General features: G+C 45.3%; 1 protein-coding gene across 1 annotated transcript in view; it reads right to left on the bottom strand.

Moving 5' to 3' along the window:
• Nucleotides 1-11,272, bottom strand: part of SPC25 (SPC25 component of NDC80 kinetochore complex) — a 92,869-nt gene extending 81,597 nt beyond the window's left edge. Inside the window, exons 1-3 of the mRNA XM_085626484.1 lie at nt 11,137-11,272; nt 2,180-2,328; nt 2,029-2,094 (exon numbers count right to left, since the gene is read on the bottom strand). Of these exons, the coding sequence (XP_085482610.1) occupies nt 2,029-2,094; nt 2,180-2,321 (208 nt within the window). The 5' untranslated portion in view covers nt 2,322-2,328; nt 11,137-11,272. The remainder of the gene's footprint in view (nt 1-2,028; nt 2,095-2,179; nt 2,329-11,136) is intronic.
• Nucleotides 11,273-15,556: the final 4,284 nt, after the last annotated feature.

Raw genomic sequence — 15,556 nt, 5'->3', positions numbered from 1 at the left:
TTAAATGAAAAAAGAAATCAACACTGGAAAAATATATAAACAAGTTTTTATAATTTAATTTTTTTTAAAAAACAACACCAGTATGCACAAGCTTATGACTTAATGATTTCAGTAATGGTTAGCCCAGGGAGCACTAGCAGGCCTATATAGAAGAAATGCGGTTGTGTGTGAGTTTCTCGTTTTTCATTGTTTCCCCCACCCTTGGTTCTAGACCTGTAAAGTATTTCTAGAGGGTACCTTTTCCTTGTTAGATTGCTAATTTGCACCATCAGGCGAGAAACGACCTTGCTGACTGAGAAACTGACTGGTCTGTCACATTTTTCTCCTAGCCCGTTGACCCAAACAGTGCTGAAAGCCTCATGTGAAATCTTGCACTTGGTCTAGTGGCAGTGCATCACGTCATCAAGCCCAAGAAGGATGATATAGGACAGGCTGTTGAAATCGGAGACTTTGTGGTAATATTACACTTTTCCAAGATGGAGAATACTTTGGGCGCAGAAGGAAATAATTTTCCTTGTCTTGTATTCAAGGATGCTCTGAAAGAAGTTAGGGTTTGAACTGGTCAAAGTCGACTTTTGGAAGTGGATATGGAGGCCTAATCAATTAAGAAGAGACTGTAATTAGTAGATTATTTTAGTTTTATTGTGTTGCTGGCTTTGAGACGCCAATCGCCCCGTTTTGGATAATCCTAGATTTTTGGGTGACATAAGTGAACAGTTACCACTGCTGCTATGCGGAAGGTTAAAAGGCCAACTTTAGACTAAACGGGAGAACAGTTTATTGGAAGAGCATCTTCCCTACTAGAGAACAAAGGAATTTTCTATGCTTTTTACAACCAAGATTTGAAATTACGCATCACATATCCAGATCTCTGTTCACAAATGCAAACAGATTTGCCATAATGTGCGCATTCAGAACTTCTCTCACCTGATCCATTTGTTGGCTAAAATAATGTCTAGTATCCATCTGTAAGCTTTCTTTGACTTCTTTTTAAATCAAATAGCATTTTAAAAAGACTCCTTGCCCCTCGAGACAGGGAACCAGTTCTATAGTTTACTTCTATAACAATACAGCTGTTTCCTTGTGCAAGTCAGCAAGTTGGTATGATTGAGTAGACACCGGTGATATAGATGGTAGTGGTTTATTCTAAATAGCGAATATCCTTACTGCATAATTGTTTTGACCCACTTATCACTTGTTACACTTTGCCACTCTTAGCATTTGTAAAAGACAACCTCCCCCGCCCCAATGGAGTGGTGTACATGGAGGGAGGCTGGAGGAAAGTTGAGGGGATGAGAGAGACCCTCCAGTCAGTGCCTGGTATTAGATGGAATCCATTCAGAGGCACTGGAGGCTGCTGCAAACTGAAAGACCTTAGCTTTACTCCTCGCTTATATTGATGAGTACCTCTTCTGCAATTGATATTGCTACTGATGGGGCCATCAAGGAGATGGATGCCTCAGCTGCAGATAATGCTTGTGGTCTTTATGGCAATATTGTGTCCTGTAACCCTTTTGTTCTCTCTTGACGTTCCACTTTTTTCAAAGTCTCCACTTCGTTTTATACGAATCTCTTCCTTGTTAGGATGAACAAAAACGAAAGACCTAAAGCAATAAAGACTGAATATCTTTTGCTGGCCATCTGGTTTTAAAGATGTACTACTTTACGGTAAAGTGGGGTCTGTGTGGGCCAAGACACTTTATTAAGTTACTTAACTTTCAAGTTCAGACTACTTTGTTGATTTTTCATGTTCACAAACGGTATTTGCTAAAAACAGAAAAACTAGGTAAGGTGCCACAAGACGAAACAACATTGAAAGACAAAGTTTTCTATATAGACAGCTTTTTTTGAACGGATAACATGTTGGAACACTTTGCTAACAGAAAAAACTCAGTTTAGAGAGTAAAATGCTTTTCAGCAAAAAAATTATAATAATGGAACTGGCAAGCAGGGGAGGTATAAAGGCTGTGCAAATAATATTCTGATTTACCCTCAAGTAGCAGAGTTAAACACATGGTTTATACATACCATTTTGAACTTCTTTCCTTTTTGTAATCATTTGAATTCCCTCTTTGTACTTTCTAGCCCAACAGTCTGTAACACAAAACAGCAGTTTAGTAAGGAGTGGGAAAAAAATATACACATTATTTCAGTTTTGATGAAACAGTAAGCACTTTACCTGTGAGAGCCTTTGCGATCTCCTTGTGAGACTCCACTAAGAGATGAATGGACTCCTCACCACTGGGATTGACAAAGCGAAGCCTAAATTCCTCCATGCACCTGTAAAGGTTTTGCTCATCGTCTGAAAGTTTTTGGGACATGGTACCACTAAAAACACAAAATTCCAAAGTCATATGCTAACCAAATAAACATGAAAGCAGGCCTGCAGAATATTGTGCAGTAGAGGCTAGACTATGGTAAAAATAATCTAAATAGCTTGCATTCATAATTGCAAAATACGTGGGGCAGAGGAAGAAAGCAGTTGCAATGCAATCGTTCTCGCCTTTGGGACCTTATAAGTATTTAGCCATGCAACACATTATCGCACATTACTGCAACGTAGCCTTGCTCGCATATTAGGAAATGTAAATTCTGGTAAATGTTCGTAAATTAATATTTTCTGAATGTTTATAGTTGTACTGTTAGAGCAATGCTCATTTAAGGATTTTACATTACGAACATGCGCCTACACAGTTTCATTTAAACATTAGCATTGAAAGATATGCCAATGCATAAAAAAAAAGAGATTGGGAACAAAACAAAGTAGAGTATATGTTGGTGTACTGCAGTACAAGAGCACGTGCCTGCCCATGCCCCTTCCACCTCAAAAGAACAAGCATTTACAATGCAACGGTCTCGGCATTGTTAAAGTTAGAGCTATTGGCATTGCTCATGACATTATTTTTGTTTATGTTTTTAAAACATTTAAAGAAACAGCATTGTTATTTACAATGTCAATAGCTTAATCACTCTCAAATGCGAGACCTATTGCATTTGCACCCACACACACAAAGCCACCCACACACACAGAGCCACACTGACCTATTTAAATTATGTGCACTTTGTGATCTGCATGGTACATGTTCTTTGCTGCAGGCACATTAACCCTATGTGCTACCTTTCTAGGAGTCAAAACTTCCACTAGACAAAACTCCGATCTCTCTCTAGGAAGAACATTAAACATCAATCATAAGTATACAGTTTTAGAAAAATACACTTATTGATCCTCCTAGGTAATAAAGGTCACGCGAAAACAACTGAAACATTGTGCACAAGTCTGTTGTGAGAGACACTGACAGTTCTGATGGCGTCAGCTGTTCAACTCACTGTCTGTATGAGTGACAGGCAGCTCCTTGGGAAACAAAGTGTTATCATGTATTTGTACCTTAACCCAGGGGAGGCCCCCACAAATTATTTGTGGAACACAAGTAGGAGCTGGGAACGATTTCTACTGTTTAGGGCTGGCACAATGAAATATTTCCTATGCTCCTGGCTTGGAAACCAGCACAAGCTTGATAATATGCCCATGTAATCTGTTTAAACAAATTATGTTGCACTTTCTGTTTTTTCTGCAGCTAAAATAAATTGTATACCAAACAATTTCTTGTGCGTTTCTGTGGCTAATATAAGTTGTATAGCAAACAATTTCTTGTCTGTTTCTGCAGCTATTATAAATTGTATACCAAACAATTCCTTGTGCCTTTTAGGAGGCTTAGAAAGTTACGATCCTGTTCGCAGGGCTATCGTTTTTTTTTTACAAACTTCTGTCAGATGATGAAACTTGTGGCTATGTAGTTGTGTTTCTCCAAGCTCCAGAACCCACTAGGAGGTCCGTGCTTTTAGAATGATTGTATTGATGGATCACGCTAAGGTCGCTCAACTATGCAGCATGCGGGTCTAGCACACTTTTGAACGCTGTTGTTTTATCTGATATGATATAACAATGTTTTATGCATTTTATTCCTGTGTTTTAATTTCTACGGTGGGCTGTGTATTTTGATGTTATGGTTCTTTTGCACATATCCTGTAACCTTTTGTGGCTATTTTAAGCTGAATAAAGTCGATTCTGAGTGACAGGTAAACCAGTTTGATGCTGGATAGGAAGTGGCGTTGTTAGTGTATGTCTGTTTTCTCACGTTGGACTCTGCTGCTACTGACATTTTCTTAGCAGCACGGACAGAAACACACGGCACAGCAATGGCGTCCCCATTGAGAGTGAGACCCACCTTGAAACAACCTGGTCAGGGTCCCTCCCGGCAGTGTCTGTGCCTTTGTCGCCTACACCAGGCAACACCGGCCTGTGAGCCCAGAAGTGCCCCAGTCTTGCTGGCTAGTTGTCACGCTGGCGGCCCTGCCTGAGGTTCAGTCTACAAGTCACAGAGGCAGGGTGAGACAAAAAATCCGATGCGCAAAACTGATCGGACTTTTAAAATGAGTGGTTGGTGTGTACGCCACACATGCGCGCATCCTGCTTTAATCATAGTATGGTGAAAGGGGGTGGGCGCCCCCGCCTCCTCCACCCTCGTAGGAGCTGCTGCCAGGGATGAGCCGGCCATGGCAGCCAGCCACACGGGAGGTCACACGCTGCTGCTCTTAATATTTTCCAGGCGCCTCGCCCTCCTCCTCCTCCTCCCCGCCGCCGCGGGCAAATCAACTCCTTCATCGCGCACAGAGCCACGGCTTCCGATCCCGGCCGCGCCATCTTAGAGGCAGATGGAGAGGGGGTGGTACAGCACGAGAGCAGGGGCAGACGATTCACGGCAAACTTCTCGGGGCAAGGTCATTGCGTGCTTTATATGCCGTTCCCCAACACAGACACAAAACATACTGTCAAACAGGTTTCCCCTTCTGCAGGGCCCATCAATGGAACCCGTAAGCGTTGGGATGCCCAAGGGTACTACGTGATATATAAATGCTTAATAATAATAATAATAATAATAATAAGCCTCTAGTGGCAGAGCTGCATTTGGTCATGGGTGCCTCCCCCACCCCTCATTACAGATTAGTGGGGAAACCGAGTTCCGGTTGAGAAGGTGACTGTGTACAACACCCTCCCCTCCCTTCCAGCGTACTTGGGAGAGCAAGACATGAACTTTTGGGGAGGATTGATCTTGTGGAAATCCCACGGGAAAAGGAACGCGGTTTGGGGTGATGGCGTTGGGTGTAGCTGCGCAAGATGACCCCCTGGAGTTTGGGGGTGGGTCCACGCCTTGCTCTTAGTTGGACAAGGACCCCCTCCTCTTGCAAGGAGACCTTTTTAATTCAGGGGGGTGGGGGGGGGGGGGGGGGGGCAGTGCATGGCAGTCCCCGCGTCTTCAGTGTTTATAGCGAACTACACCTAAACCATGGGTAAAACTGCGCTTTACAATCACGTAGCACTTGTTATCAATAGGCTGCAAATTTAGAGAAAAGCAGTAGCCCCGGATTAAAGAGGCATGCAGTAGATTCAGGACCATGCAGCCTCGGACTTCGGTCTTCTAAACCGACCATCGGGCACCGGGTGACATTTTTCAAATTGGACACCAAGTAACTCACAGAACAGAAAAAAATGTTTCTGATAAAGCTTGTATACAGCGAGGAAAAACAGTCGACAACACAATAAGCACATTTAATGGCAGGGAGTGCGTTCGGGGGTAGACACGTCTGAAGAAAATGAAACAAGCCGAGGGCACCGGAAGACACCGCCGCCTTTCTCCGAGGCGAAGCAGAAATGCCTCGGAGAAAGGCAGCGGCGGTTTCGGATTCGGGGGCGTGTCTTGCTGTTATCTCCTCTTGCCATTGGCTGGAGGAGATAATTAGACTTTCTGCAAAAAACACGCCCCCCGATCCGAAAAGGACGGGGCCTGATCGGAGTGATGGGACCTCTTCTCCAAAGGCTGGCCAGCATTGAAGAGGCCAGCCAATGGAGAACAGGAGAGAAGAGGGGCAGGTTCAAGCCCCTCTTCTCCAAGTCATTAAATCTCGGATCGAGACTGCGCAAGCGCAGCCTTCGAGCCGAGACCTAAAAACCACTAGTAACAATCTACCCTTTAAATCTTTCCATCCAGTTACCATATTATGTATGTGGCTTAAGGATTTACAGGGGTGTGATGATTCAATGGCCTTGCCAGCTGCTCGAGTTGACTATTTAGGAAATGTAAACTGGAAGTAAGTGCACAGGGGCACCGACCATAAAGTTACTTTATAAAAAAATCTCCTGTATGTTTATAGCTACAGACTTAACCTGAAAAGTTAAGTTTCTTGTGAGTGCAATAAATGAGTTATGCTATATTTGGACTCAACATTCTCATGTGCTAGGCCACGACTGCTCAACCAATGACCTCGTCGTCCCTACTTGGTCTCAAACCAAGGACTGGGTTCCCTGGTCGATAGGACCCCCTTACAGACTCCCCTTTGATGCCGCTACATGGACATTCCAAGTTTAAGATCTGAGAAAAGGACAGATATTTTCACTACCAGGGTGAAGACCTCTGTAAGCACTAACGCAAGGCACTTTTCTCATCTGTTTTGCTTCTGCCACTCCCTCCACCTCAGGTCGCAAGTGGCCCTCAACGTGCAAGGTGACCAGAGCTGCTGATTATTCTATTTACTTTGCCCCTAAGCAGACTAGACTAGATCTGTTTTGGGACACAGTTTTGTAGGGAAGGCCACACCAAAGATTATATTTAAAGCATGTGTAGTGGCCTTCATCTGGTACAGCATCACAAGCCTTCACTAACGGGAGGACCTCATCTCAAGTGGATGCGTGATGAACAGGAGAGGCCAAGGGCCCAGACAAGTTAACACCCCAGTCAGGGCTTTAAGTGGGATTAAAAAAGTGGGTGGTCCCTAAAAGTGCGCGGCTTGGAAATGTATAAAAAAATATTCCACTAGAGTGCCAACCTACCCACACATTTGCATAGAATCTCAACTGCAACTGGCATAGGTGACCACTGTCCTGTGAGCTTTGCAGAGAGGCGAAGGATTGGATGGCCACTATTCTGAACACCTTTTTTGACCCACTGACCGGCCCAGAGAGCAACTCACACTGCCTTCAGTCACAACTCAATTCTGCCCCATTATAAACACCCGGAGGAGACTCAGTTCAAAGTATGTCTTACAAAGCAGTAACAACACCCTGGAAAAAGCAAACACACAGGGAATGCACGACTAAGTAAAGCATGTGAAATAGAAGCAGAAAAGACATGGGTTACCTTAACTTTTTTCCACGTTCATTGTTCTCAAATAAATGTATTTTTGCCTGAAGAGCCTAAGAAATGAATACAGGATCCGGAATGGACCCGTTTCAATGACCGTTTTTAAGCGACCCAGCCCACTTAAAGCCTCGCACAAGGGCTACGTCAACTGTGCAGTCCAGGCCCACATGCAAACACCACCTGTGCAGTCTAGGAATGTACAGATGGCTGAACGGGTTCTCCTTTGCAAACTCCTGTTTGAGCTTGCGTGTAATGTTCCCACAGGGCAGGTACGCTCCAAACGTGCCGCTTTCTTATTACAGAATGACAGGTCCATGGCCTCTGCCCCTGAGGCGGCACTGGCTCGGATAGCCTGCTCAGCAGAACATGTCCAGCAGCTCTGTGGAGCAGGCGACCACAGCAGCACCCTGGAGCAGGGGTTCGGTGCACACATTTCAAAGGCGCCGCTTTCTTATTACAGCGACAGGTCCAGGACTGCTGCCCCAGAGGCGGCGCTGCCTCTGGTAGCCTGTTGATCAGCTCTCTGGAGCATGCGACCACAGCACAGACAGCAGAACCCTGGAGGCAAACGGGCAGTGCACACATTTCAAAGGCGCAGCTTTCTTATTACAGAGTGGCAGGTCCATGGCCTCTGCCCCAGAGGCAGCACAGGCTCGGGGAGCCTGCTCACCAGAACAGGCTCAGCAGCAGGAGACCACAGCAGCAGCACCCTGGAGACAGACGGGCGGTGCACACAGGAAGCATCACCAGGAGTTCATATCCCCGGGCACTTGAGAACTTAAAAACAGAATTAAAAGTTAGAAAATGGAGCAGGGCCCGAACCAGCTCAACAGCAGCCAATCAGAGGCGACCCAGGGCCACATTCATCGAATGGGAGACATTTCCATTTGAGAGAATACGGGAGTTGGGATTCTAATTTGTGCGTTAACACCACACCCTGTGAGTTTCCACAGACACTGGCCAGGTTACATCTGCAGGAGTATGTCTGTGGATGACAGACAAAAATGCAGGAGGAAATCAGTACAGAAACACCAATTTCAGTGATAATTCCCCACCTCCTAAGAACACTGTAGTAGTGGTAATCCCAGATGCGGAATTACTGAAGAGGTATTCCCAGGTATTAGTGTTACTGATGATTTCGTTTTACTGCAGTAATACCAGACCGAATTAAAAACAAAACACCTCATCTGCTGTATTTAAGAGGGTGTTTGTGTGTGTGAACCTTTAAGATTTCACTAATATACCCCTCTCACATGAACATTTTGGGAGCGATTCCCTGGCTATCTATTGAACACACAGCCGATGTCTTTGTATTGTTTTGTTTTTCAAAACTAAATAAAGCTTTAAAAAAAACATTTTGGGAGCGACAACACCAGAGGCGGTCCAACCTGGCACTCGATAGGTGTGGCCATCACAGTATGGACAATTTACATTACACTGGGCAGCAAAATATCACGTCGACCACTGCAACAAAAAGGTCTTCACCAGATCCAGGTGACTTCTTGTTATGGTTCCAAACCACGTGGTTTGGAACCATTTATTATAGAGAAAAAATAAATGGTAGAGGGAATAATGGGTGTAATCTTACCCTCCGGGATTTACCATGGGTAGCACCCTTTCCGTTATTTTGTTCACTGTGACATTACAGAGACCAACTTTATGCAAACCAACCTTGGCTCCAACCCTGGAGGGGTGTTACCAGAGCCGCTTGGCAGCATTTCCTCTGAGGCGGGCACGTGACTGTAGTTGCTTGCAGTTTAGGGCTGACCCATACACAGGTGCCCCTCCCTGCATGGTACAGCAGAACTAGCAAAAGATGATGGAATGGAATGCCAGCAGACTAATTACTGTGGCTTAATATTAAGTCAGCAAACAAATGATGGACAGAATGCTGACAATGCAAACATTCTCCCCCAGTCAAAAGATCTGGGTTAAATCCATCTTCTTTTGCCCATTACGCCACCCCAGTTTGGACCCAGCCATATGCAAATCAGTCTTGACCCTGTGCCCCAAGGGAACAGTCCAGACCGAACTGCCAGGCCTTTCCTGGACCGGAAACAAGCTTCCTGGGACCGGTTTCAGGGTTTATCACCCTTCTTCTGCCAGGGTAGCTTGAATCCAGTGGCACAGTGATCAAGGGACCCATGTCTGGGCATACCCATCTCACTTAGGGCCAAAAGTGTTACAGCAAATAAATGATGGACGGGATGCTGACAATGCAAACATTCTACCCCAGTCAAAAGATCTGGGTTAAATCCATCGTTCTTTTGCCCACTACGCCACCCCAGTTTGGACCCAGCCATTTGAAAATCAGTCTTGACTCTGTGCCCCATAGGAACAGTACAGACCGAACAGCCAGGCCAGGTCCTCCCTGGACCGGAAACAAGCATCCTGGGAGCAGTTTCAGGGTACATCACCCTTCTTCAGCCAGGCTAGCTTGAATCCAGTGGCACAGTGAGCAAACTGTAGTGGCATGGTGAGCAAAGGAATGATGGATTTAACCCAGGTCTCTTGACTGGGGGTGAGTGTTTTGATTTGTTCTGCATTCCGTCCATCAATTGTGTGTCTTTTGCTCAATATTAAACCAAGCATTTGACCCAGCGGTCACCTTTGGCTTCTCAGTCAGCCCTATGTTACTTGAACATGCCCAGTGGTCGGTACTGAGCCAATATGTCACACAGACCCACTGAACACAGACACACTGATGGCCTGTAAAAAGGTTGTAAGATACATACGGGCAAGGCTGAACAGGCAGCTGTCTTGGGGCGATAAACGGTTGGAGTCTCTCGGTTACAGAACAGTGGAGCTGAAATCTATCAAAGGCTAAAACCTATCCCATCCTCGTCGCCACTGTAATAAAGTCCAGTGCAATCCACAAGTATGGCATGCATTTAGTGCGGCAGCACAGCGACCTCCAACAAGCCATTACAGGATAAACTGGAGGGCCTTCTGCATTCCATGACCAAACATTCTCATGGAATGCAGAACACAATCTAAAACACAACACAGGCAAGTACAAGAGGTTGTTATGGTAACAATTACCACACGTGCCTAGAGCACATACTAGTGGTTCAGATTGATTCAAGCATTTCTAACCAGCGCTTCGAGGCCAACCAAATGCGCTTCAAGGCACGACTGTGGCAAGAGTAAAACGCTGCAGTGAGTGACTGGCGGTGGGACACTGATTTGCAGTTCCCATGGGGGGAGGCAAGCATGCAGGTCCCACAAGCCCATGCAAGTCCCAAGATGAGGCAGAGAGCAAGGGTGGCGTAACAGCGGGGTGAAGTCACCCACGCGAATGCCCTTGGGAGAAGAAGACACAAATGTTATCCTTCTGCAGATCACTCTGTGCTGCGGGTTCTCCTCAATCGGGTACACCAACCTGCCCTGCCTGCAAATAAAACTCAGACTCGCAACAAGGCTGAGCTCTTTACCATGGAGATAAGACCACCGTTCCACCAAAACACTCATTTAGACAAACATCCATTCTGACATCTGTCAGCAGGACCATTGGAATGATGCAATTGTGCGGCCGCGGTGATTTTCACAAAATTACAGATTTTCCTGCATGCATCTCACGATCGATAGCCTATTATCCCTCCCGCCCGCTCGCTACTCTACTGATCTCGCCATCACCCCAACTCCCTTCCTAATTATCCAACATCCCGGCTTCATAAGCTGTGCCTCTTCTCAACAACTCGCCGTCCTCTTTATTCAGACTTCTTTCCTGCCATAGATCTTGGACCAATGTACTTGCTAGCAGTAAGAAAGCTTAACCATGGATTTGAGGCAAAACGAACGAACACAGGGAGAGTAGACTATTATTGTAACACGCATTTGTAATCCCTGGACGGGGGTCTATTGTACGTAGCCGCTGACATTAGAACACTTAGTGTTTCCATTTACTACAAACGTCTTGATAACGGCAGTGCATACTCACAGTTTTCTTTTACCCTAGCTTTCACCACTGGTTTTGTGATGGTGCCAACATCGTCCGTCAATTTTGAATCCACCTCCCTCTCTGCAAGTCTCGCGTTTCGAAAGAAAATCCCGTTCGCATGACGTATTCATCAACACTACGTCGTAAACAAAGTAAAATAGGTCCAAGTAGGCGGCCATTATCGAGTCAGGCACTACTCATTTTAGGAATAAAAATAACAAATGAGAGTTTCTTTCGCATGGCGAGCAGAATGTATCTCTCTAACACCTCGCAGATTCAGCAAACTGAAAGCGCTGTGCGCCCGCGAGCAGAGGGCTAAGAAAAGAAGCTGCAAGGGGTGGGAGGAGTTGTGTGAGGCACGGAGACAAAATAGTGCTAGTGCCCACGGGCAAGTACAAGAGGTTGTTATGGTAACAATTACCACACGTGCCTAGAGCAAATACTAGTTGTTCAGATTGATTCAAGAATTTCTAACCAGCGCTTCGAGGCCAACCAAATGCGCTTCTAGGAACGACTGTGGCAAGAATAAAACGCTGCAGTGAGCGACTGTAGGTGGGACACTGATTTGCAGTTCCCTGGGAGAGGGGGAGGGGGGGGGGGCAGGAATGCAGGTCCCACAAGCCCATGCATAGCTGCCAAGGTTTCAGATTGCTTATGTGTGACATTTTCATAATTGCAGTGTAATTATGAGTGACATTTTAACGACTATGAGTGACACTTTCACAGGAGTAAAATCAAGTAACGAAGATGAGGGAAACATATCAATAGCAGAAGTTACACCCATTTGAGCAACAAGAAATTCTAATTAATATCTTAAAACTGCTGCAAAACACCAGAAATAGAAGGGCAGTAGGATCAGAGGCTGACTCTCTCACTCGCGTTGATCATTTTGCTGATCACAGCCAGCGTCAGTGAACATTGCTAAGCGCCTTTTTAAACAAATTGCTATTTTGCACGATTGGGGTCTGTGAACATTTAGGATCTAAGCCAATCAAAAAGATAGGCGGAGAGTGGGTGGAGCTTCCACGAAGCTTCCGCCTATAGTGTATACTGCATGCCTCGTAAAGCGAGCAGCGCATGCGCTGCAACGCTAGGCGAGACCTAAAAAATACATACACTACCAGTAACATTTAACTGAAACACATTTACATGACAAGGTGCCAGCCAGCGTGGCACATTATGGGATGCAGGACTCTGCTCCTGCTCACCTGCATGCCATACATAACTTGCAGACATGATAGCTTCAACGCAGAAACCAGCAGAGGTGATAGGAAATACAGGATAAGATGGAATGGTGCTCAAGATCAATAAGAGGTGGGTCGCCACACAGACTATTTTACAGTTCAACATGAATAGTCTAGGACTGATGCAGTCTAAACTAGACTCTGACAAGTGAAGACCAAACCATTTAGCAACTACCCACCCCCACCGCAGTGTGCTGTCATTGGGTGCTATTGCTGCACACCTGGTACCTTACTCTGAGAACAAACTGCAGCAATCCTCCTCTATCTCTCCATTGCCAAATCCAGTGCATCATGAAGCATTGAGAAAGTTCACGAATAGCTGCATTCCTTCTGTTTCTCGATAAAGCCCATTTCCCAGGTAACAACTTATATATGATCAAAAATGTAGGATAGCTTAAGACGTTACTGCATATGATTTTGTGACTACACAGATTACCAGGCTCACTCGGTTCCAGAAATACTGAAAACAAAGAACTTGCAACTGTTCATTGCAAATTTGGGGAGGAATCCGTGCCCAGGGGTAAATGTAAACAGAACTGGGAGACAATGTAGAACGAGTGATGAATGGAATACCACCTTCATGGTCATTTTACTCTACTGGGGAGGAATATATGTCGTTACTACGCATTCAGTTGCAACGCATGCCTTTACCACGCATTCGTTACAACAGAATGTTTTTTCTACGCATTGCCTTTACCTCGATTTTTCCTTTACCCCGCTTTTTCTTTTTTGGGGGGGAGACCCCCCCAAGCCCCCTTTCTTCTTTTTTTTGCCTTTTTCTCACGTCTTCGCCGACATTAAAAAAGGACTGACGCATTTTTTCGGATGAGGAAGAAGACGTTCCGTGATGACGTTGCTTGCGTGGTAAAGACGGTTGTGGAAGCAATACGCATTGTGAAGACGTTTACGAGGTAAGTGTACCGTTGTAAACGTAACGCGTAGAAAAGCCTTCGTGGTAAAGGCTGTTTTCCATTGGGGAGATTACCACAGGTTTCCATACAAAGCTCATATTTCCTTCAATTTCTTTCCATGTAAACAAGGCGTTTTGACAGAAACAACCCACCTACGTGGGCCAGAGGTCAGTACATTCTAAAAGCTCAGTACCAAAGTTTTAAAAATTAGACACATTTAATAATTTGGTCAACTTTCAGCCAATGTAATATTGCAAACTGAAACATGACTGTCTCTCTAGCATGATTATCAGCTGCACATCTGAGCGATCAGACGTTTGGCCAATAACTTTTTAGCTGTCTATGTAAAGACTAATAGCACGGTCTAAGAAATTGGCACTAATTTTCTCACCTGCTGGCTCGAATAAATAACAATATTTCATTTAAATAGCTAATAAATGATGTGGTTTATGACGTGCAATCAGAATTCTTCGATAATAGCAGGTCTAGAAGGACACCATGGTTCTTATCCTTATGTCATAGCATTACATTTTTGATTTTTTGTTGTTGTTTAAAAGGAAGCTGGTACCTTGGAGATTGTGGTTGTTATGACAGCTCTTTTTTCCTGAAAAGAAGAACCTGTTTTGGCCCTGTTCGCCTGCTGTCAACTACAGCACATGCATAATTTAATCTTAAACTGACAACTGAATAAACTTTTCTAATTACTGTGAGTCCCATCCAATTTAACTAGCGTGTATACGTTATCGATATTAGACTGAAAACAAGATGTAAAGTAGATATGATGGGTGACAATAGGAACTCTAGTGAAGCACCATTCTTTTTATAAATGTATTGTATTGATTTATCAAACCAAGAACAAGTCATGTATTGGATTGTGCTACTATTACACTGAGAGGAACATCGGCATTAGCCATATCATAATTACAGTTTACATATACATAGCGTGTCTGCTATGCAACAGAGCAGATAGTTTAATTAAATACGCATTAAGGTAATGTGATTTACAATGCAAAATGAGATATTACATGGCCATTCGAAACATCCATACCCCCCCAAAAAAAAGAAAATCATGCGTTATAACATAGTTACGCATTATTAGCAATAAGAGTAGTGGAGGTCCATGTGTTTGAATAGTTAAGGTAACTATACAACTTGTTGGGCATGGTAAAGACAAGATGACAACGCTAGGAGTGGGAGACCGGATCTGAGCAGCCACCAATCCACAGCAGCTAATCAGTCAATGTCTTCTCCTTGGGTACTCAAGGGATTCTCTAACTTGCTCCCAATAAGGGAGCAGTATGAGGCATGACCACAACACATGTAATCTCTAGTGATGCACCATAATCTACTTTAGAGGTAGCAAAATAGACAAATTGTCATAGCAAAATCTTTGAGAAATGAGGCAATTCATTCCAGTTGTGTGCCTTCAATGCCGGATATCATAAAAAAGCGTTACAAAAGCAGTTCAATCAATCAATCAGTCATTTGCAGAGCGCACTACATACCCGCGAGGGTCTCAAGGTGCTGGGGGGGGGGGGGTGGTACTGATCGAACAGCCATGTCTTGAGTAGCCTCCTGAAGGTCAGCAGGTCTTGGGTCTGTCGTAGGCTCAGTGGGCGGGTGTTCCAGGTCTTGGCGGCAAGGTGGGAGAAGGATCTCCCGCCGGTGGTTGTTCTTTGGATGCACGGCACGGTGGCAAGTGCGAGGTCGGTGGAGCGGAGCTGGTGGTTGGGGATGTAGAAGGAAAGTCGTCTGTTGAGGTAGGCTGGGCCAGTCTTGTTGAGTGCTTTGTGTGCGTGGATGAGGAGCTTGAAGGATATCCTCTTGTTGACAGGGAGCCAGTGCAGGTTTCTCAGGTGGGGGGTGATGTGGCCATGGCGTGGTACGTCGAGGATCAGTCGTGCCGAGGCGTTTTGGATGCGTTGCAGTCGTTTGATGAGTTTGGTTGGGGCTCCCGCGTAGAGGTGCTGCTGACGAAGGCCTGGGTGATTGTTCTTCTTGTATCTGTTGGGATCCACCTGTAGATCTTGCGGAGCATGCGGAGGGTGTTGAAGCAGGCGATGGAGACTACGTTGACTTGCTTGGTCATGGAGAGCGGTGAGTTGAGGATGATTCCCAGGTTGCGTGCGTGGTCGGTGGGTGTCGGGGCTGCCCCCAGTGCCATCGGCCACCAGGAGTCGTCCCAGGCTGAAGGGTTGGAGCCGAGGATGAGGACCTCAGTTTTGTCTGTGTTCAGCTTCAGTCGGCTGATCTTCATCCAGTCGG

The sequence above is a fragment of the Triturus cristatus genome, chromosome 9 (assembly GCF_964204655.1).
Source record: "Triturus cristatus chromosome 9, aTriCri1.1, whole genome shotgun sequence".
Lineage (NCBI taxonomy): Eukaryota > Metazoa > Chordata > Amphibia > Caudata > Salamandridae > Triturus > Triturus cristatus.
Note: the sequence above shows the minus strand (reverse complement) of the source record. Positions and strands in the feature narration are given on the sequence as shown.